Source organism: Vigna radiata, unplaced genomic scaffold (genome assembly GCF_000741045.1).
Source record: "Vigna radiata var. radiata cultivar VC1973A unplaced genomic scaffold, Vradiata_ver6 scaffold_553, whole genome shotgun sequence".
Classification (NCBI taxonomy): Eukaryota; Viridiplantae; Streptophyta; class Magnoliopsida; order Fabales; family Fabaceae; genus Vigna; species Vigna radiata.
In genome coordinates, this window is record NW_014542928.1 from 1 (window position 1) to 20,686 (window position 20,686).

At 34.7% G+C, this 20,686-nt stretch overlaps 4 protein-coding genes and 1 pseudogene across 12 annotated transcripts; 1 reads left to right on the forward strand and 4 right to left on the reverse strand.

Moving 5' to 3' along the window:
* Positions 1–4: 4 nt before the first annotated feature.
* On the forward strand, positions 5–634 carry LOC106752889 (pentatricopeptide repeat-containing protein At1g20300, mitochondrial-like; the record flags this gene model as incomplete). The annotated part of the gene is made up of 2 exons (XM_014634673.2): positions 5–358; positions 449–634. Coding segments are annotated over 2 exons (384 nt in total), but the record flags the coding sequence as incomplete, so codon positions are not given.
* A 183-nt stretch (positions 635–817) lies between these two features.
* LOC106752891 (GTPase-activating protein GYP1-like) lies at positions 818–6,664 on the reverse strand. Of its 2 annotated transcripts, none has more exons than XM_014634678.2 (10): positions 6,216–6,661; positions 5,652–5,802; positions 5,358–5,541; positions 4,622–4,692; positions 4,134–4,271; positions 3,969–4,060; positions 2,688–2,959; positions 2,235–2,320; positions 1,944–2,045; positions 818–1,216 (listed from the first exon to the last, which is right to left on the reverse strand). In XM_014634678.2, the coding sequence occupies exons 1-10, from the start codon at positions 6,326–6,328 to the stop codon at positions 1,055–1,057; spliced, it is 1,371 nt and encodes a 456-aa protein (XP_014490164.1). In that variant the 5' UTR covers positions 6,329–6,661; the 3' UTR covers positions 818–1,054. The 2 variants fall into 2 exon arrangements, 1 of the variants encoding a protein (XP_014490164.1); XR_002666695.1 differs by having other exon boundaries at positions 1,102–1,216; positions 1,820–2,045; positions 6,216–6,664.
* A 1,423-nt stretch (positions 6,665–8,087) lies between these two features.
* Positions 8,088–11,372, reverse strand: LOC106752892 (peroxisomal membrane protein 13). The gene is made up of 5 exons (XM_014634679.2): positions 11,191–11,372; positions 10,463–10,696; positions 10,044–10,360; positions 9,430–9,522; positions 8,088–8,764 (listed from the first exon to the last, which is right to left on the reverse strand). Exons 1-5 carry the CDS (start codon positions 11,213–11,215, stop codon positions 8,543–8,545), a joined length of 891 nt encoding a protein of 296 aa, XP_014490165.1. The 5' UTR covers positions 11,216–11,372; the 3' UTR covers positions 8,088–8,542.
* An 867-nt stretch (positions 11,373–12,239) lies between these two features.
* Positions 12,240–13,267, reverse strand: LOC111241009 (annotated as a pseudogene).
* LOC106752890 (protein NLP8) lies at positions 12,240–20,459 on the reverse strand. 8 transcript variants are annotated; one of them, XR_002666696.1, is made up of 7 exons: positions 20,166–20,459; positions 18,231–19,298; positions 17,157–17,201; positions 16,296–17,042; positions 15,693–15,816; positions 13,432–15,168; positions 12,240–13,113 (listed from the first exon to the last, which is right to left on the reverse strand). XR_002666696.1 is itself a non-coding variant. In XM_014634676.2 (7 exons), the coding sequence occupies exons 3-7, from the start codon at positions 19,188–19,190 to the stop codon at positions 14,105–14,107; spliced, it is 2,940 nt and encodes a 979-aa protein (XP_014490162.1). In that variant the 5' UTR covers positions 19,191–19,298; positions 19,403–19,473; positions 20,166–20,459; the 3' UTR covers positions 12,240–14,104. The 8 variants fall into 8 exon arrangements, 5 of the variants coding, with proteins under 5 accessions (XP_014490162.1, XP_022633030.1, XP_014490160.1 ...); XR_002666698.1 differs by having other exon boundaries at positions 12,240–12,810; positions 12,935–15,168; XR_002666697.1 differs by having other exon boundaries at positions 12,240–12,810; positions 12,899–15,168.
* Between the last annotated feature and the right edge of the window lie 227 nt (positions 20,460–20,686).

Consider the following 20,686-nt stretch of genomic DNA (forward strand, 5'->3'; position numbering starts at 1 on the left):
GCTGCTGCAACTCTACGCCGACATGATTCTGTTGCTCGGAAGAAACAAGAAAATCGACATGGCGGAGGAGCTGTTCTCTGAAGTTTTGGAGAAGGGACTGAAACCGGACACGAGGATATGCGGTGAGATGATTGGGGCGTATTTGCAAGCTGGGATGACGGAGAAGGCGATAGAGATATACGGGTCCATGAAAGAATGGGGTTGTACCCCCGATAAGTTCATTTTCACCGTACTTATCACAAATTTAGAAAGAAACGAACGACAACAACATCAACAACTGGTAGAGTCTCTCAAACAAGACTGTCTTCACTATGTGGAGTTCCCTGATAAATTCCTTCAACAACTTCAAGAAGATAAAGTGAGATTATGCATATGCACGTCATTCGTGGGCATTTTTTTTTTATGAATAATAATAGTAATAATAATGTGTTTTTTCTTTTGTGTTCAGCCAAGAAAGAGACGTGTCGATCTTGTGTGAAATTTTGCAGCTTTTGCTTCAGGGTGGTGTTGTTGGCTCTTGTTTACACAAAATTAAACTTGAGTTGAAATTTCATGTTACGGTGATTATTATATGCTCATGGCATGTAAAAAGTAGACTTGTATCTCATAAATCTGATTATGCTTTCACGAGTTATTGGTATTGCTTGTGATATTGATTTGAAAGTTGGAGTTTTTTTTAGATGTGCAGAGTCGTTAGTCACCTCATCAAAAATTTAACGCTTAACGCTGTCTATTTTTAGGGACTAAATATACATGTTTCCATACTAAGAATGAAATGTCATTAATGTTTCATGCAGGAACTAAAACCAAAAATCAGTAAAACTTCAGGGATTAAAAATATATTTAACCCAAAAAATTAATATAATAAAAAGCCTCTCTCTCCTGATTATTTTTGTCTCTCCTTTACAAGATATTACAAGGAAAAATACAGTTAAAAATTGGTTAAAAAAATTAGTTCATCTCACACTAAAGGGGAAAAAGATGGGATGTAAAGTAAGGAAAGAACCAGAAAACTGAGTGACTAAATACAGAAAAATCACATCTGCTTCCTTGCTCAGTTAGCTAAATGGCTCGGACAACTGTTGAACATGCTGTGCCACATAAACGCACGAGAAAGGACCATCTCGAGCTCCTGGTGCGTCCAATTCTTAGTTGGAAGGTGTTGAAGGAACATTACCAATTCTTGGAAATCAAGCCTCTGGAGCTGATCTGACCACTGAAAAAACAGTTATATAGAGATTAGATGATGTTCATTCTCTACGATACATAATCAGTATCAACAAATACATTTATTCTAAAACGAATGTACTATAAGATGTTACAGAAATAGAAGACATAAACAATAAACCGTACTTAGGAAAAGCATAATTAGAATGTGAGTTTTGAAGTGAAAACCAGAAAATAGATTTAACTAGCATCCAGAATGTCTCCTACAAGATCTGAGGACTGACAATAAAGAGTAAGATGCTGCACATCAACTTAATGACAGTTTATGTAACATGGCGTCCTAAATGGAACCTAATAAATAACGAATGGACAATAGGATATTAACATTGATACTAATGAAGAAACAAGAAGCTAACATAGAGCTTCTCATTAATCTTTAGTTTACTTATGACCACCATAATCAGCAATACAGCATCACAAAGTTATGCAGTAAGATAACATAATAAATCACAAGTGTGTGTTTTGATAGTTGTTTAAATGCACAATATGACAAAGATATCTATTCTCTAAAAAGGGATTTCTAACAGCATAAAAGTGGCGGAAAAGAAAAGTGTTTTCTGACAAAAAAAATGAAAATCATAATTACCATTACCTACTGCAATGTACCAGAACAGGGAAATGGACCAAGAAATACTATCCCTCGGCATCTCGACTACAGAATGCAATTTAATTCAAATAACTTGTATTGGTGAAGAGGCCACAGTAAGCTGGCTCACCGTTAGAAGAAAACTGGCAAATATATACACAAGGAAGTCTGGTAAGGCATCTCCTTCAGCTAGATACGTGTCCCAAAGGCGTGTGACCAAATGGAAGGGTACCTAATTGCATAAATCAGAAATCAGAGTCAACAAAAGCTTAATTTTTCTGTAATTCATAATTTCTCTACTGACTGAATGTACAAGTTCTTGAGGCCTGATATGCAGCAAATTTATAAAACACGCATGCACTTGTTCCTGGGAAAAGACTATTACACTTTGTGAGAACAAAAAAAAGTGTTGAAGGCACACCTCACGAATTAGAAGACAGTTGAACCAGCGGAAAGCAAATTGAAGAAATTCCAGTCCTTGCTCCTCCATATGGCTTGAAACAGGATCTAGTGGAACTCAAAATTCAGTATCAGATTAAATTTGAGATATTCTAATCATAATATACTCCCACATTTCAAATGTCAGTTATCTTCTAAAAGAAATTTGGTTTCATTTCATTAGTCAGTTCAAAAAACCAAGTCATTATTTACTGATTTTGCTTTATTTTTCAATTCTATTCTTATTTTCTCAGTATAGCCGCAAAATGAAAAAAGAGAGAGCATTAACATAGAGTGACAGTTTAATTACTCAAATGTAATTATATTTTTCTAAACTGAGGTTTAACGCATATCAAAATCCATATTCAAAAGTGGAGTCTTTAAGTTCATGCAATTATTACTTGAAAAAAAAACAGCAGTCCTGAGAAAAGGTTACCGTCAATCCTCCTGACCAATTCCTTCAACTTAAAAACAAGCCTTTGAATTCCTGGTTGAGCAAATGTATAATGGTCTTGCATGCCGTCAAGCAACTTTGACAAACACCAATAGCAGTCGGCCTCTACATTAGAGATTTGATCCGAAGATAAACTAGACATTGACCAATTATCTATGGCCCCTTCTAGGTATTCTGATAGGAAAACAACTAAAAATGGCGTAACAAGATCATTTATCCCCTGAACATATCCACTTGCAGGATGCCGGATGGCCCTGGAAGAAAATTAGGAAACCAAATAAGTTAAAAGAAGAAAAAACAAACTTCTGACAGCAGCTTACTTAGTGAGAAAAAAATTCAGTTCAACAACAAGGATAATCCAGAAGTAAAGAGTTCCAGAGTATTTATCAGGGTAAAGATTGCTACCTATCTAATTGACAACTGAGTGATGCACTTAAAATGGGAAAGCTAGATCACAAAGGTTTACTGTGGTTCTATCATTTTTTTTCCTATTTTCTTTTCTCAAGATATTGATCTAAACTACTATTAAGAAGAAACAGAAGTATACAATATCATAGCAGTTATTCTAAGCATCTTCTGAAAGTGCAATAAATATGCATCATAAGACTTTGGACCGTTTTTTCTGGTTTCCGCTGAAACCATTTCAAGAAGAGAATCTACTCATCAAGGTTATTATTTTATAAGATAGATGGAAACAAATATATGATCAGTTCAAAAGTAAATGAAATTAACTCATCATGCATAACCACAAGTTTTTGGAGCNTCCTTAACTATGGCAAATGATAATAAATTATTCATGTCATATGCTAATATCATCTTACTATTGTAAAAAAAAAAAAAAAAAGATTTCTGAAAAAATAGAAGCAGAAAGACCCATTCAAAGGTACTGTTTGGCCCAACTTTTTTGGGATTCTCTTCCAAACAAACTACTTTTGGGAGCTTGTGACTTGTAGTACTCCATTTCCTACTTTATTTCAAATCCCAAGATCCAAGAACACACTATACAAGAAATTTGAAACTCCAATAAATTATAGAACTATAAATTACCAAAAAANTTTAATTTTCATTTTAGATTTAAAGTTCTTATTTTTAACTTTCAGTTTGTAGTAGCCTTTAAGCTCAAATAAAATCTAGTCAAATGCTAAGTAAATATAGTGAAAGCTTAGAGCCTTATTTTACCTCAAAAAAATTCTCAACAAAGAACACTGGCTCAAAATGAAATCAGACATATAGAAACAAGATATCAGTAGTATCTATTCTAACCATGTGTAAAGAATACGCTCCAATGATTTTTGAACTTGCTCTTGCTGAAAGAATGANACTTCAGGTACAGTTCTCGGACAATCAACAGCAATCTAACAATCATAAAAATGAAGAACCTTATTTTGGCCACTAACCCAATTAGGAATATGTTATAATCGACAATACCTGGCGAAGCATATTGATCTCATCATCCGAGCGTTCTGCATCAGGAATATCATAATACTGAGAAACATAGTCAAGATACTCAAGACGCTTTCTTCTCAAAACTCCTTCCCTTCTATCTGAATTAGTTGGTGCATATCCCTGAACTCCGAAGTTCATCATTCAATTTTTAATAAGAAAACCAAGTATCCATAGAAAAACAAGCGTCTAACCTATGTACTTCTCAACAAATCATAGGGTAAATACACATTTTTTGTGGCCTTGTTTATAGTTTATATGTGCAGCACCGAGACCCCTATGTACGAAACAACATTTCTGCAAAGCTCACCTTCGATGATATTTTTTTCTATAAAAAAGAATCAGATATGCCAAAATAAAACAAAAATACACATATCCTTATAAAGTATAAACTAAACTNCAAAGTACAACTGATAACTGTCATGAAAGTACATGCTTGAGTAAGATAAATGGCATACGATCACAGAGCTTACCAAGAGAAGTCTCNACACTGCAGGACGCATGTAATCTGGAACACCACTCCAAGATAATTCACGCAATTTCTCTACAGAATAGATGAGGAAGAAATATAAGCTCTGCACCATTGGTTCATTGCTGAAAAATAGAAAACTAATTGGATNTTGTTAATNCTCGATACGGATTNGGNAGTTAAAAAACTGAGGGTGGTTTCCAATTGAGGCCTTTACTCTGTGGGATTGATAGAACTGTATATTAAGAACTCAAAATACAAGACTGTATCTTGAAAATGTTTATTGCTTTACTCCAATTCTGCACCTACCAATGTAGTAGGTATAGAATACTTGCACGCTGTCCTTAATGCATCATGCTCTCAGTTCAATTTTGCAGTAACTTTTAGCTCCAGAGGATTTCTTATCCTGGTCACTTTGTGTTCCTCCTCTTTCTCAAAATGATGTTTTATAAAAAAAATTAAAAAAAAAAAAATTAACTTAGATGCTTGACATATGTACAACATTTTGGGGGCACCAACCAAGGGACAAGAGGGAGGCATGAACTACTCATATTGTCTTGCAAACTTATTTTGAACCTAACCATTAAAAAATCATAAAAGCAAAGGCAACTGTGTCATGAGTGTGTTAATATGGGAACACGGTTGCGCTAAATATGACACTTCCACCAGAATATAAAGGAGCATGAAGAAGCAGTCATTACTGATATAAAAAAAAAAGGGAAATGAAGAGATTATAATACCTAATACAACCATCGTCCCAGAAAGCACCTTAGTGAATTTCAATACCCTAGCAGAATCTGTAGCTCTAGCACCCAATGAAGATTTCTGTACTTCTTCAGACGGGCTCTCTACATTGGATGCTGATACATTCAACTTATTCTCATTTGGAGTACCAAATGATTTCCTTGTACTCTGAGCTTCCTTCTGTGTAAAGAATAGAGGTTTCACTTGATGAATTGCTACCCATCACGAAAACTAGAGATATGTATGTGAGTACAATATACAACTATGTCACATGAGTGTCCTAAAATCACCTCTATTCTCTCAGATGTGTGGCCACTTGTTCTAGTATCACTGTATGAGGGGCTCCTTGTATAAGTTGGTGAAGGTAAGCTTGAGTAATCTGGAGAACTAACCCTCTGGCTCAATAATATTTTACCAGGAATGTTACGACCCTTGAGTAACCTTCACAAAGGAAGAATATGAAATTATAAATTTCCATCAATTGTATATGGCATATGCTTCCATTACCTTTACCCCAGCATTTCAGAGCAACAACCCATACAAAAAGAAAAAAAGCTACCCAATTTGATTGAACGGATCACAATCACATCAAAATGGGGTGGTTACACCAGCGGACATAAACCATTCCTGAGTACGGTGTATTAGAATTTCACCCATCGAAAATTCGTGATCCTAATCCCAAAAAGATTCAAAATTTGTAATGGGTTTTCTAAATCAAACGGAAGAAAACATTAGGAAGTGAAGATCAGCAAATCAAGCAGCGAAATTCTCGAGATCGTGAGTTCTGGATAGAAAATTATGAGGAAAAATTAAAAGCAACTAGGTAAGTAGAGAGAACAAAGGAGGATAGATACCCTTGAACATTTCTGAGGGTCTGATTAAATCGGGAATCTAGGATTCCCACAGCAGTGTCTTTGCTGCGTTCGGCTTTGTTGTTGTTGTTGTCATCGTCGTGGTCGTTCTTCATGGTTGATCTCTCAGAATGGAATCCGTGTTTTGTTCTGCTTAATAGTTATTAGTGACACTTTGTTATTCTTTGAGAGCTAGTGAGTGACTACTGAATCTGTGTGTGCAAGCAACATCATGGTTCATGAATCAATGCTCCCAAAAATTCTCTTTTTCTTTTCTTTTCTTTTCGTACTAATCCATAATCATGCTTTATTCTTCGTTTTTCTCTTCGCTAATCAACATTCACTTCATACACGTGTGCGCCAGAGAACAGAGATCCAAAACTTGAATCTGGCAATTCTCTGTGTAAATTTCAGATTGAATCATAAACATACTCCATATCATATTTTCTGACAGCTCTTTTAATACACGTTTTATTTTTATACTAAAATGTTTGAAAACTACGGAAAAAAAAAATTGCTTATATACTGCAACAAAACAGTTGTTAATCAAACTCCTCTTGCTGGAGAAGTGTTAGTAATATATTTCTTAACGTATTTTTCTTATAAATTATTAATAAAAACATATTTGAAAGTATAATAATAAAATTATAATGGCCTTCATTACATGAAGTGGAATTCATAATTTTTGCAACTTTTCTTTTTAAATAACTTGAGCCCATAAAAGTGTTTTTTCTTAAGGTAAAATATGTTTTTAGTTCATATTTTGGGTCGATTTTAGTTTTAGTTCCTCTTTCAAATTAAAATATAATTTAGTCCTTTAATTTTAGAAAATTCTGATTTATAACATTGAAGTAAAAATGTGTCAAATAGTATAAACAATCCAAATGCTGTAATGAAACGTGCTTGAAACAGTAAATAAAATTAAAAAAATTTGGTAAAAATAACTAAAACCTTTTTTAAAGTTGAAAAATTAAATTATACCTTAGTTTGAAAAAGAGACTAAAATCAAAATCACTCCAAAATATAGAAACTAAAAACATGTTTAACCTTTTTTCTAATGAATTTTGCTTTACGGATTTAGAAGTCTAATGAATTTTGCTTTACGCCCTCATGATTTTATCCTGTGCTGCCTTTATTTATTTGTAGCGAAAACTTAAATAAAATATTATTGTATATGAAATATAATTTAAAGTATATATTTTAAAGTTTTTAAATTTAAACACTTGCAAAAAAAAAAAATCATAGGATAACTTTCACTACAAAATTTAACACAAATATTTTATAATTTACATTTATCAATTATTTCGATTGTAATTTTTTTCATCATTTACGAGAAGTCTTTAATCCAAAATAATAATCCGAGTTTTAGTGTAGTTAAAGGATTACACGTTCTGAACGATAAAATGTAACCTTCCAAATTGTATAACATAGAAAAATTGAATTATACCGAGAGAAATACAATACTCAAATTTTTAAATTCTGAATTGAAAAACTTACAAATCACTAGTATGCATTATCTTCTTAAAAGTTTCAGTAGAATATATTATTTTCTAGTATACTTTTTAGAAACAATTTATTATTAAATAGAAATATATTGATGACTTCAAAATCATAAATGGGAATCTTTAATATGAAGTAAAACCCATTCATTTTAGTATTTTCTAAAAATCCAATATTAAAAAAGTCTTCAGTATTGTGATGCTAACATTTTCCTTCCTATAGTGCATAAAGTTAGGCATGAATGAGTTTGCACAAAGGCAACCGAAACTTGGGATATGATAAGTTAGACAGACCGGGACCAATTTTCATAAAAGAAGTTAATTGCAAATATTAGAATGAAAGAAAGAACCAAATCCAACAAAAAAACTTAATGAAGAATCAAAATTATGCATCATCTATACTATTCGTTTCTAAAACTGCAATTAAACCTAAAATTTAACATAGAGACTATTTAATCATACCGATGTATGGCACATCCATACGTAAAGCAAATCTGAAGTCACGCTACAAGTACACGAAAAGGAGCGTACTTAAATGCCCCCAGAAAATCTCAATGAGGTTGTGATACAAAATAATACATATGAGGGAGCACATATAAGCATCCTGTAGATTCAAAAAAACACTTACAAGGTATAATGCAGGGGTGGGTATGTTATTTAAGATCCCCTTCCAGGAAAATCAAGACCAACGCAAGCAAAGAGAACAGGAAACTGAGCTTAAAATCTGGGATATACACGATTTTGCAGCTTCAGGATCTTCTTGTGGAATGCTTTTTTCTCTTCTTTTCAATGTATTTGGACGATCTCTTTTAGCAGAATAAATTCACCATATCATTGAGGGGAGTCATTTCCCCAAACGTTGTCCCATGAACCACTTGGAGCAGCCTTTGGTGCCTCAATGTAATTTACATCTCCAGAAGAATTATATGGTCCAGGCAGCAGCTGTCCATTTGGACCTGGCGGGTGAACCTTCTTTGACTTACTTCTAACCCCAAGCAAGCGCAAGACAAATCTAGCTAGCTCTCCATACAATAAACCAGAGCGATCAAACAGCTGCATTAGAGATCAAGAAATCATCTTAAATTAAACTATGCTCACAACACAAGAAAATGGAAGTGTTATATAATATAGAATGTGTTCCCAGATTTAGCATTGTGATGCAGAGAAATGAGTTCAACAAATGCAAAGAAAATGTTACATTATATACCCAACGGGCTTACTGCTACATTAAAATAAATATTGCATAAACTTCCCGAGGAAGTAACACGCCGTTAATAGGTCTGCTTGGACAAGATTAGTTAGTTTCTTCTAAAAAATGAGTCTTCAGAAAAGCTGGTAGGGACTTCAAATTGGTGGTTTTGCCGGAATAGGTTATTATTCATCATGCGAGACCAAATACACCTAAAATTTTGTATGAAAGAGAATGCACCCTTTGTATATCCTTTCTCGTATTTGATAGCAATATATCTCATTGTCAATATCCAAAGGAAAACAATTTCACCAACCACTTTATGTAAAAAAAAAAAAAAAACCAATCAAACGTTGTATAGGAGATCCTCCCCAAAGATAAAATTTCAAAGCAATTAAAAACATATCTGACCTTCCTTTTTCACTGCATTATCATTCTTCCAAAGTTCCAACAACCATAGAAGCTGGGCATACAATTAGCAAATAGACAAAACTACGTAAAATGGAAAGAGAATGACGAATAAACAAACCTGGAGAAGTGCAGTCATGAACAGATGGAAAGCCTGTGTGTTTTGGTCAATGAGTATTGATATTCGACCAAAAAAATTAACCACACCTTGCATCTGTCAATAGAGGAAATGAATTCAAAAAATGCCAAAAAAAAAGGTTTTAAATAACACATAACAAATTCATATCCATATTAATATATGTACCTAAATATAATATTCCTATGTTGCTTATAATAACCAGGCCCTTTAGCTAATAGAAATTTCACTAGAGACCAATAATTCCCAGCTACAAAAATATTAGCAGAATGTTTGGAATCAATTATTTTCTTCAGAAGCCTTCTCAGAAATCGGATAAAAATAAGCAAATATTTCCTTAAAATTAACTCAATCAAACAAACACTAATATTACCCTTATAACAAGATTGAAACATAAGATTTGGATTCTTTTTGCACAACATGAAACGAAAAAATGAATGGGTCAACCAACAAACAATCACAACCATGAAGTTGCTAGTGGTAAAGAATTAAATATGACTTCAAACAATCTAATCTAGCTAACCAAATATGGAGAAACAATGACCATTCTTCATTTTCATCATTCACCTCTATGGAAGAAAAACTAGACTATCACTCACCACACGTAGGACAGAAATCCAAAATCCAGGTGGGGATGGAGGGCCACCAAAGGGATTGTTGGGGTCTTGATCTCCATAAGGCCCACCACCCATGCCATAACCACCCATTGGACCTCCAAAGCCACCGTTATACATTCCCCCTCCATACATCCCGGACGACCCATACATGCCACCACCATATCCTCCCCTGTACATACTGTTACCGTAAAGTCCCCCGCCATAAGAAGATCCATACATTCCTCCTCCTAGTCCACCATAAGAAGATCCATACATTCCAGATCCATATCCAGAATTATAATTCATGGTAGAACCATATCCTACAAATTACAATAATAAAAATAACAAGGTTCGTTAAAATACGCAAACAGAGAGAAAAGTTTACATAACGACACATTTTTCAACAAGGAAGAAGAAATTACCTCCATATGCGTTATTTCCATAATTCTGCTCCCACGGCCTTGTGGGCACGGGCCTCCCGAGAGAATTCCTGTTAACAGCTGCAGTCCTATCAGAAGCAGAAACAATTTCCCCAGGTTTCGCGGTCCCTGAAGCCTCAACTACATCACTCGTGTTGCCAGCTGACGGGGGTTTAAAAGGCGCTGGGCCAGAAGAGGAACCTGCTTGTTCCCAGGGTTTTGGTGGAGGACTATTTGCTGCCACAAAATTTACACAAACAACCAAAAAAACATCAGAAAATTTTCAGATTTTAAAGTGCAGCTCGTAAGAATTTCTGGCGCCATACTTCGTATATATCAATAACAAGGAACCTTCTTGAGAAAGTTGAAGTTAGGCTGTTTAGAACAATCAGAAACACAAAAATAAAAACTAGCAAGTTGGGAAAATAAATTAGAATATAATCAAGGCAGGATTCGATTCTAGTCAGAGGCGAACAGAAAGCAAACTCGTTTTCAGAATATTCAGAGTACACATGCATCAATTTATATAGAAAAAAGCGGTTGATGAAAATGAATGATATAACAAATCGAGGGAAGGAACAAAAGGGAGGGGATTGTCAATTAGTGGAATGCGTAGGATTTTAGGGTTTGGAGAAAACGGTATGTCCTAACGGAAAACATGGCGTGAAGGAAATTAAAAAAAGAAAATAAAGAAAAAGTGCGGCACAGAGAATTAAGCTCGGAAAACGAACCTGAGGGTTGTGGTTTGGGTTCCATGGGAATTGCAGAGAGACGGCATATAAAGAAGCAGATTGTGTATGCTGAGGTTTAGCTCTTCGCACCAAAGCCAACCGATTCGGGTGGCTTTCGCCTTACAATTACACGGCGAAGAAGGGGGCGGGTTTTGTTTCGCAGCACCTTCTTTATTTCTTTCAACTTCTATTTTTTTTTTTCTATTTTATATTCTAAGGTGGGACCCAACTCCTTCACCCTATGTAAAGCATATCCACCTCATCCAAATCTCAATCAAATGTTCTTTTTTTTTTTCATTCACAAATAAATCTTTCATTTTATCACAACATTTGATAATAAATATTATATGAAAAAAAAGTCATGTTCTATCTCTATAGTTTTTTAAAAATAAATTTAATAATAATTATTATTATTATAAAAAATGATAGGTAATTTGCAATACATGATGTTATTAAAAAATGGAATCAATTTGTAATGTGAGGTGTTTTTAATATTTGTCTACTTGAATGGTTTGATTCTATTTCTTTAACTTTAAGATTATGATTATTAAAGATTAAGTAAAAGTCAGAGTATAAAATGTGTATAAGAGGCATTTCTATTAATATTTTTATGTTAAAATATAAATTCAATTAATTTATAATTGTAGTTCCAACATTATTTTTTTATAAGCATAAAAGTAACTAATATTATAAACTTCTAAATAATTTTAAAATTATATAAAATTTTGTAAACACAGCCCAATTAATAATGATATGAAATTTAACATTTAATTAATTTTACATTATGTAAAAGTATTATTGAAGTTTTAATTTAACTTTAAGTGATAAAAAAAAATAATATATATATATATATATATATATATATATATATATATATATACACACACACACACACACTCCAATAGTAGAGTAATTATTAGAGTTACAAGAATGAATGATAAATTGTTTCATCTGCATACCCATAGGGTTGAATTACACTGGGGTATACAAATTTTAAATATTGGTATAAAAAACACCAAAAATTTTAAAGGTATTAGTTTTAATAAAGATTTACTTTGAAGGTATAAAAAACTTATTTATCAGAAAGAAAAACGGTACTTCAGGATAGGTATGATACGGAATATTCTCAACAAGCAGTATCATTCTCAGACTTAACCTCAAACAAAGAAAATTATCTTGATTCCATCATATCATGAACCCTAAAACAACAGCAGCGAGATACAGCTAAATAAACAGCCCTTATTGGAGTAGAGAGACGACATTGGGAAGATCAAGCCAACATCATCACCAACAGAGCATATATGCCTTGCTACTGCTGTCTAAACCAGTCGTTACATGAGCAACTTGTCCTTTCCCAAAACTCTTCATTCCTCCATGCAAAGTACGCCACTACTTGAAAAAAGGCCTAGGATATGATAGATAGAAGCAGCAGTGGCAACAAGTGATGTGAAGATTTGCATTTCCGAAAACAACAAAAAAACGTTTACTTCTTTAGAATCATCTCAAAGGGCAGCATAATACAATGCAGAATCTCCAAGGTTACATAGAAATCAATCACGTACTTTTTCCCTTGGAAGGTTCATTCGACAGCAAGGAGAAAAGCAGACAACGTCAGAACCACTGTAGAGTTTATAATCAAATCTGTGAACTTTTTGGGCAATGATAAAACATGAGAAAACTACATTAAAATGCACAAATCAGGAATTACGTAGAAGCCGAGACGTATAAGAGTTCAGTGGAGTACATCATACAATCAGCAGCAATTGAGACTCCCAGAACAAAACATTACAGAAGTTGAAGCCTCTGAAAGCGAAGGAACGGACATGATTTGGAAGGCAGCAGTTTGAACTTGAGTAGCCATCCATTTGCTATTTTCACCCTGATCATTGTAAAACCTTCCAGGGATAACAGCACCAGATTGGCCTATTATAAGAAAGGCTATGCTGAGTGGCACAAGAAACCAACATAGGAAGCGCTTATATTTTACTAAATGCTGATTCAGACATTTTTCAGGTGCAATCGTCGGTTCTTCATCATATGTAATTTGAAGCAATATTAAAGTTTGGTCTTCTTTTGATTAAAGAACCGCTTGAACATCCAATGAAAAAGTAAATGTCAAGGAGACAAATCCCATTTAAACTCAACAGTAAGTACAACATTCTGCACACAAGTTAGTATTTGAATACGGTATGTCAATGTTCATTCACATGGAAGAATATTTTTATGTAGTAGTATACTTACTGATAGAGACAAAGTTAATCAAATCTTTCAGATAGAAAACCAAATTTTCCAAAGCCAATGCAGAGCAGAATTGTCGCTTCGAACTAGAACAAATTCCTTATCAATTAAATCACAAGAGGGTGATGTTATTCGTCTTTGTCATTTGAAGTCAAAAAAGATGCAATCACCCAAATCTACAATAATTTTTATAATCGCCTTGGGGCAATACTGAATTAGTTGTCGTTGTAGCCACGTAACTCGGATTTGTCCTCTTTTGTCCATACAACCATATTTTAGCTATATTATGTCATGGGGAATCAATCAATCTATCCAGATACTATCTATTTACAATAACAGAGTGCGATCACAGCATTACTGTTTACCTCAATCCTGACTACTGCTACTACCACTACGAATTTCTATTCTGCTGCTATGTGTTCGATATGTACAGAACAATGTATTTAACACGCAATACTTCCAATGAACCGCACCTTTCTATCTTCCAAAAAGCTATTCAGAAATGATAATTTGGCAATGCACTAGGTTTGGATGATTAAAGCTTTGCACTTGGCGTAGGTGGCTTGTGGATAATATTCAAACTTCTCAAGATGCAGAACCTTTAGAAGATTCCGAAAAACTAATATCTCCTTGTCAAAGTGAGACTCGAACTTTACACTGAAGTCGCCAACAACATCTATGAGCTGCCTCCCAAGTAGCTATTACTACTGCCAGAACTGGTTAAAATGGAAGGCAAATCACGAACAAGAAACCTGACACTGCATGTACCAATATCATCCAATATGTCTAGACACTCTTGCAAATCAGCATCGCTCACCAACATCACCCATTCCTCTTCATCATCTAGATATTTGAGTTGGAACGACCCAGTTTGTAGTTTGAATCTTGCTGCAACTTCTTCATATAACCTGAAACAACCAGCAGATCGGTCGAACTTGAAACGAATGGTGTCTTCTCTATAGATAGCTTTGACAATTAGTTTTGATCCACTGTCAACGATGGTTGACTTAACTTTGGACTGATTATGGTTCTTGAAGCTCTCAGAACCTGATGAAATGCTATGCATCATTGAACCAGAGTCATTAGATGAGTCTGTCAAGCTTGAGGAACTGGGGTGGTTAGGTTCAACAACCTCAGCATCCCCATCTACACCAATATCCATCTCCTTACCAATCAAGGAATTTGAACTCTGACCAAGAATACTGCATTTAAAGTTTTCTACTCTCAAACCACTCTTGTTCCGAGTCCATTTCTCCTGTTCTTTTGGAAGAACAGAGCCCAAACAAGCTTGTTCAGGACAATCCTGCAACTTGGTGCAAAGGCTTTCCATTTCGCATGACCCATCGTCAATTGCCATTGATTTTGAATCTTCACAACAACCAACGGAAAAAGAGTTGGTTTTCTTCAATTCTTCCTCCAACTTAAATGAAAAATTCTCAACTTCATTACAAGGTGCACGAGGTACCGGGACTGCTTCTTGTGTAATATGTGCAGGGTCTTTTATAATATTTTTCTCAGGAAACAGAAGACTTTTATGTGCATCAGTTTCCTGGATGATTGAACCTCTTGCCACGAATGCCCCCATAGAGGGATCAAACTTCAACCCTCCCTCCACTCCTCGGACAGAGTCCAGCACAGTCTGTATCTTCTTCAGTGATCGATTCACTTTATTAATCTTGCGGGATGGCCATCTTGAAATTCCATGTTGCCTACATATCCTTTTCAGAGTTGTCGGGCAAACTGGTCAAAGGAGAAATATTTGTCAATAAAAAATTGTTTCAATTAACAAGAATTTCCTTTCAGAAATACTGAACATCTCTTTTGGACGACGAAATGGTTCTCTTTATTCAAGATGGAACAGTTGTATTACATATATCAAGTAAAATTGTTACTAACGAGGAAGCTAAGATACTGCAATTACCACTCTTTAAACAGCACTCTTGTATCTTTCAATATAATACTAACAATTGAGTGCTTCAAATTAAAAGGTGCTACATATGCAATCAACACCATTTAAACAACTCCGTCATACGATACATGGTGAAATGCATTCATTGTTTTCCGCACCAAATAGTAACTGGAGAAGAAAAAAGAAACTTATAATTGCTTTCAGAAGGTATACAGCTCAAATGATGGTTAAGATTGACCAATATAACCAAATCGCATATCTGATAAAAAATCTAACACCAGTCATCTTAATCCAAAATAAATAACCCAGTTCAATGAATATACGGAAATTAGTATAAATAATGTTGGAATCTAACCACCGATGTTTTTTGCAGCATCCTTCAGACTACCAGAAAAGTATTGTTGGAGAACACTCAAGCTAACATTCTTCTCTGATGTACTTCTATTTTTCTGGACCTGTCTTTTTGCTCCATTTCTTCCCTACAGGACAAGAAATGTCTCAGGAAATATTAAAAACTGTTACACCACCCATAACTTAAAAAGTTGATGCATAAACTATATCAACTTTGCTGCCGATTAACAGACAACTTCGTTACATAAAAGAAAGAAATATAATGAGCATTCAGTGTTTCTCCAGTGATCTACTCCACAGTTCACAATCACTTTCAGTAGATGTGTCCACAATGGAGCAACAATTTCACATTTAATTCTGCCACTATATCACTATAATAATAAACTATTAACAGCTAATCTTGTAGACGTATGCAATCTTCCTGGTTAAGAATTACCAGAAATTTATGAAGATTAAAAACTTTAAAAAGGCTTATTATACACATTAGGTGGCTAATCATTTCATGGGGAAAATTATTCGCAAACTTGGACATCAATAAGAACGTGCTATTACAAAATTTGCAAGATAATAAAATACATTTATTCCGTCCAAAGAATAGCATGCGTACCTGATTAGCAGAAGGCTCAATTTCATTGCCTCCTGCGTTTGTTGGCGTCGATGGCATCATTGGAACAGAATGATAGTCACCATTTATTAATGGTACTCCAGAGTTTTGACATGACAAAGGAGGAAAATAGGGGGCATTTTTCATTTCAAATCCTTGTTGTGAACTATCTATTCTTGATAATTCAGCATCTGACACCGTCCTCAAACTACTACAAATTCTCTGCATTGTACCTGAGAGGTTGTCTAATAAAAGTTGCTGCTCTAAACCCCCTCTCATGTTAACAGGCAGAAAGAATTCCAATATGTAATCATCATGATTAGTATAAGTACTCCTTAGCCTAATTGCAACTGCAGCATTCAAATTATACTTGCGTGCATGATGGACAAGTGGATATTCACTAATATCATATGCCTTCACATCAGGACAAAAGAAAGGATGATTTGATCGAAGAGCTTTCCCAGCTATACCTTTCCCTTCCTCAATATGATGTTCTGTGCATGCACGGACAAATCCTGCCAGTGCTCTATCAGTTATATAGCAAGCAGATTCTTCAAGGCAGAGTATGTTTTTTCCACTAATAGTTGAATGGCACCCTTTAGTTCGTATCCTAGTAACTTCACCTCTTGACCCCTCAGTGTAACAACAGGGAAGCCATGTCAGTGCCAGTGGTAATCTATGTGCATGACAGACAGAACGTAACACATCAACTATCTCGGTCAAAGTAGCCTTTTTGTTGTTTGAAAGACACTGCAGAAGAAATAATATTGCAGGTGAAAAATACAGATAAAACCACATCTCAATTAATGTGGGCCAGATGTGGCAATATCGATATGCAAAATAAATAAACAAATTCACAAATACCTGGGGAAGACATCGAAGAGGCTTGGCAGTGCTTAAATTTACAAGCTGCAGAAAATCATGATAAATACATTATCATTACTACCTGCAACTATAGTATAATGTTCAAATTCATAAAAGGATAGAGTCATTCGGTAAAATAAGTATTGACATATTTCAGTACAACATACTGACGGAATTAAAGTTTGTTGTACACTATTTAATCTTCATAAAGTATAGAAAAAAAGGTTACATTTGGTAAAAATTTGAAGAGTTCACGCATAGAAAAAAAGGGTTTTCTAAGTGACTGAAGAGTGGCTTCATAACTGTGAAAAACAAGTCAAATACACAATGGAGGGTTGAATTGTGTATATTTGCAATGAATTGTTTGATGAAAGCTCAGTCAGATGCAAGATTTTGAGCTGTCAAATAATAAGTCAAAGACCTTCAAAAACTTAGTCTATAAGATCTCTCGTTCTTTAGCTTAGTTTTAAGAACATGCAAAGTAAACTAGTTCAAAGAAAGAAAGATTTACTCTTGGCATTTTTATACTGGTTCATATGTAAAAGCAGACTACTACGTCATAATGCTGTTTTGTGGTTATAACTTGTTAATTTGGACGAATTATGTTCTATATACTTCCATGCTTTGAATTAGTTTAGATTGAGTGTGTTGTGGCTTCATTGGTTTGAAGCCTTGAATTAGTTTGCACGCAATGTGATTGACTACTTGCGTTATTGCTTCAACTAGATAGGACAAATTGTGTTTACTCCTATTATCAAAGTATACTTACTGTTTGACAATTTCATTATTTCAAAACATTGAACCAACTCGATTTATCATGAGAATTTTTTATTGGGTCGGGTCATGGATTTATCCAAACCCAACCAACCTAACCCAACTTAACTTGTACATACCCCCTAAAAGCATTCTACTTCCACGTATATTTTTAACAGAGTAACAAATAGAGCGCAAGGAAAATTCTGAATTTTATGGTGAAGGACACCGGGTAAACTACCATCAAACTCATTATGAAATGCAGTGAGACAGACAAAAAAGTGCAGAAAGGCAAGTAACTTTGTTAAAAGAAAAAGATACCTGGAGTGCACGGCAAACAATTTCAAATTCTCTGTTGAAATCTGGCTTTTCCTTTGTAGTGACAATTTCCAGTACAGCACAACACAACAATTCCGAGTGCATTTCAAAAATGGGAAATGCAATTGATCCACGAACATGGTGATTAATTGCATGCTCGAACCTTAAGTACTCATTCATACTGTAATAACCAACATCTGACGTCCACTCATGAACTTTGGAGGTAAATACACGACCAGGAAGTCCTAAGAAACAACCAGATTTTCCTTCTGCTGGAAATGTAAATGTCCTGGACACTTCGCGGTACCCTGCTAGCATTTGATCTAGCAAATAAGGTTGTTCACTCGTGCTTAAGATGAATTGATCGCCATTCTTTATGGGTACCCAAACTTGTGCCAATATTCCCCCTCCAGCTGATTCCTTAAAGAAGGACAAAGCCCTCAGCATTCTCTCATCAAGTGATAAAGCAGGTGGCCTGGACATTATATAATTTCCTGCATCAGAGTTATTCAGATGTTGAGAAGAGCCAATAATTTTTAGCTTAGAATTCAAGTTATTTGCTTCATTTGCATCATTTAAGAAACCAAGAAGGGTGTCCACTTGCTGACAGGCAACTTTCTCCCCATAAATGGGGGAGCTTTCCATATCGTTGTCATTTCTACCAACTCCTGACATATAGCATTGCCCATTGTTCTGTTGGACTAGGTTGAATCCATCAGGCAATGAATATGGTAATGAAGCAAAGGACGGAAGCTCATTAGCTAAAATCTGATCAGATATGGATGGGCTGGTGCACAGACCAGCATAAGTATCAAAGTTCATGAGCTCTGAGAAGCTATTGGGCATATCCTCTGATATTGAATTGCTCATTCTGCTATCTAATGATGTTGATCCCACCAACTGATTTCCGAAAGATTGCCAATCCCCAATTTCTCTTTCCTTGGAGGAAAAAGGGTATTCCATACTTGGGTTGGAAATCAAACTTCTTGAAAAATTTAACCAATGCTAGAGTTCCTCTGTGTAAAAATTTGCATGAGACGCCGCTTCCATATTCACCAGCACTCTCGAAGTCTGTAAGTTGTCTACTCAAATTAGCTAGCTTATCGATTAAGCAAATTAACATCAGCAAAAAAACCCAAAAATAAAATTTTCAAAATCGATAATTAGAAACCTACAATATCACAACAGCAGATTTTTGAGAATGGTAAGTTTTAAGTCCATGCCCAAGCCAGGATATGCAACTGCTCTAAAAATATTTGAAAGAACAAAATAAAACTTCAGCTCTTTAGGCAAAATTAAAAAAGACTGCATAGGCAAAATATTAGAAATCCAATATCAGTATGCATATGCATACTTCGTATTTCCTGATTGCACTTCGTTGAGCTGATTTAAAGTCCTTTTACAATCTCGATACATATTAAATATTAATTATTAATCTAACACCGTCATATCCATCTCTGTAACTCATTTTCTACAGTCTTCACACTATAGAGAATCCGGATCCATGAACAACAACTTAAAGGCCGGCGTTCCCATACCTCAAAGCTACGCATCCAAACCCCAAAGAAAATTTCAATCCACCAAAAAACCACGACTGAAACTAAATATAGAGGTGAAAATACATTTCAAACATACACCTTAAAAACAACAAGCCACTAAAAACCCCACAAAGTTAACTCAATAACAAGGAACTTAGGGTTCCCAAAACCTGAATGTTGAGGAATAAAACGGCGTAAATTACAAGGGACCTAGAATTTTGAAAATCTTGTCAACGACTGGTTTGTGACGGATTCCAATCCTCGTTATTATGTGTGAACTGTTAACATAGTTTTGAAAAGAATATATAGGTCGACGACAATTTTGACAAAGCAATCGGGGATTTCTAACACATGAAACCTAGAAATAGGTTTGGTGAGAGAGGCAGCGAGTCTAACCAACCTTAAAATTCTCGACCAAGACGAAACCTCTGCTCATAGAATTCAACAAAACAGGGGCAACTCAGCTCTGAAGTTGACGCAGTGAAAATTCAAAATTCTGGAAATGGAAATAATTCAAAAAAAAAACGAAAGTGTTGCTGAAAAGAAAAGAACGAGAAAGTTGCAGTTATAAACTGAATTTGTTAGACGGAAGTAGCAGAGAAGGTTTTGGTTTTGGTTGCTAAAAGCGGAAAGACGGTTTTCCTAGCCGTTTTCACCCTTGTACGGCGTTCTTAACTATGTGAACTCACTCGTCTCTTCCGTTTTAGATCTCGATTTTTTTATCAATATAAATATAAATTAATTAAATATCTCCCATTGAATCACTTTCTGTTTAATCTATAATTAAAAATAAATAAAAGAAACTCGCTGCTTTGCTTCCCTACGGTTACGATATTATTGCAGTCAATTCCATTGAATTCGATATCTTGTAATTTAATGTTAATTTTTATTAGTGAGTAATTATAATTTAATAAAAAAAAA

Excerpts from the sequence above, each read along its gene's own strand:
- LOC106752892 (XM_014634679.2), bottom strand. The coding sequence starts at position 11,215 with ATGGAACCCAAACCACAACCCTCAG. Across the intron at positions 10,697-11,190 it reads ACCCAAACCACAACCCTCAG|CAAATAGTCCTCCACCAAAA; the intron begins GTTCGTTTTCCG and ends ATTTTGTGGCAG. Across the intron at positions 9,523-10,043 it reads GGATTTCTGTCCTACGTGTG|ATGCAAGGTGTGGTTAATTT; the intron begins GTGAGTGATAGT and ends CTCTATTGACAG.
- LOC106752890 (XM_014634674.2), bottom strand. The coding sequence starts at position 19,190 with ATGGAATACCCTTTTTCCTCCAAGGAAAGAGAAATTGGGGATTGGCAA. Across the intron at positions 17,043-17,156 it reads CTCTTCGATGTCTTCCCCAG|TGTCTTTCAAACAACAAAAA; the intron begins GTATTTGTGAAT and ends TTTCTTCTGCAG. Across the intron at positions 15,169-15,692 it reads TGCTGCAAAAAACATCGGTG|TTTGCCCGACAACTCTGAAA; the intron begins GTTAGATTCCAA and ends TCCTTTGACCAG.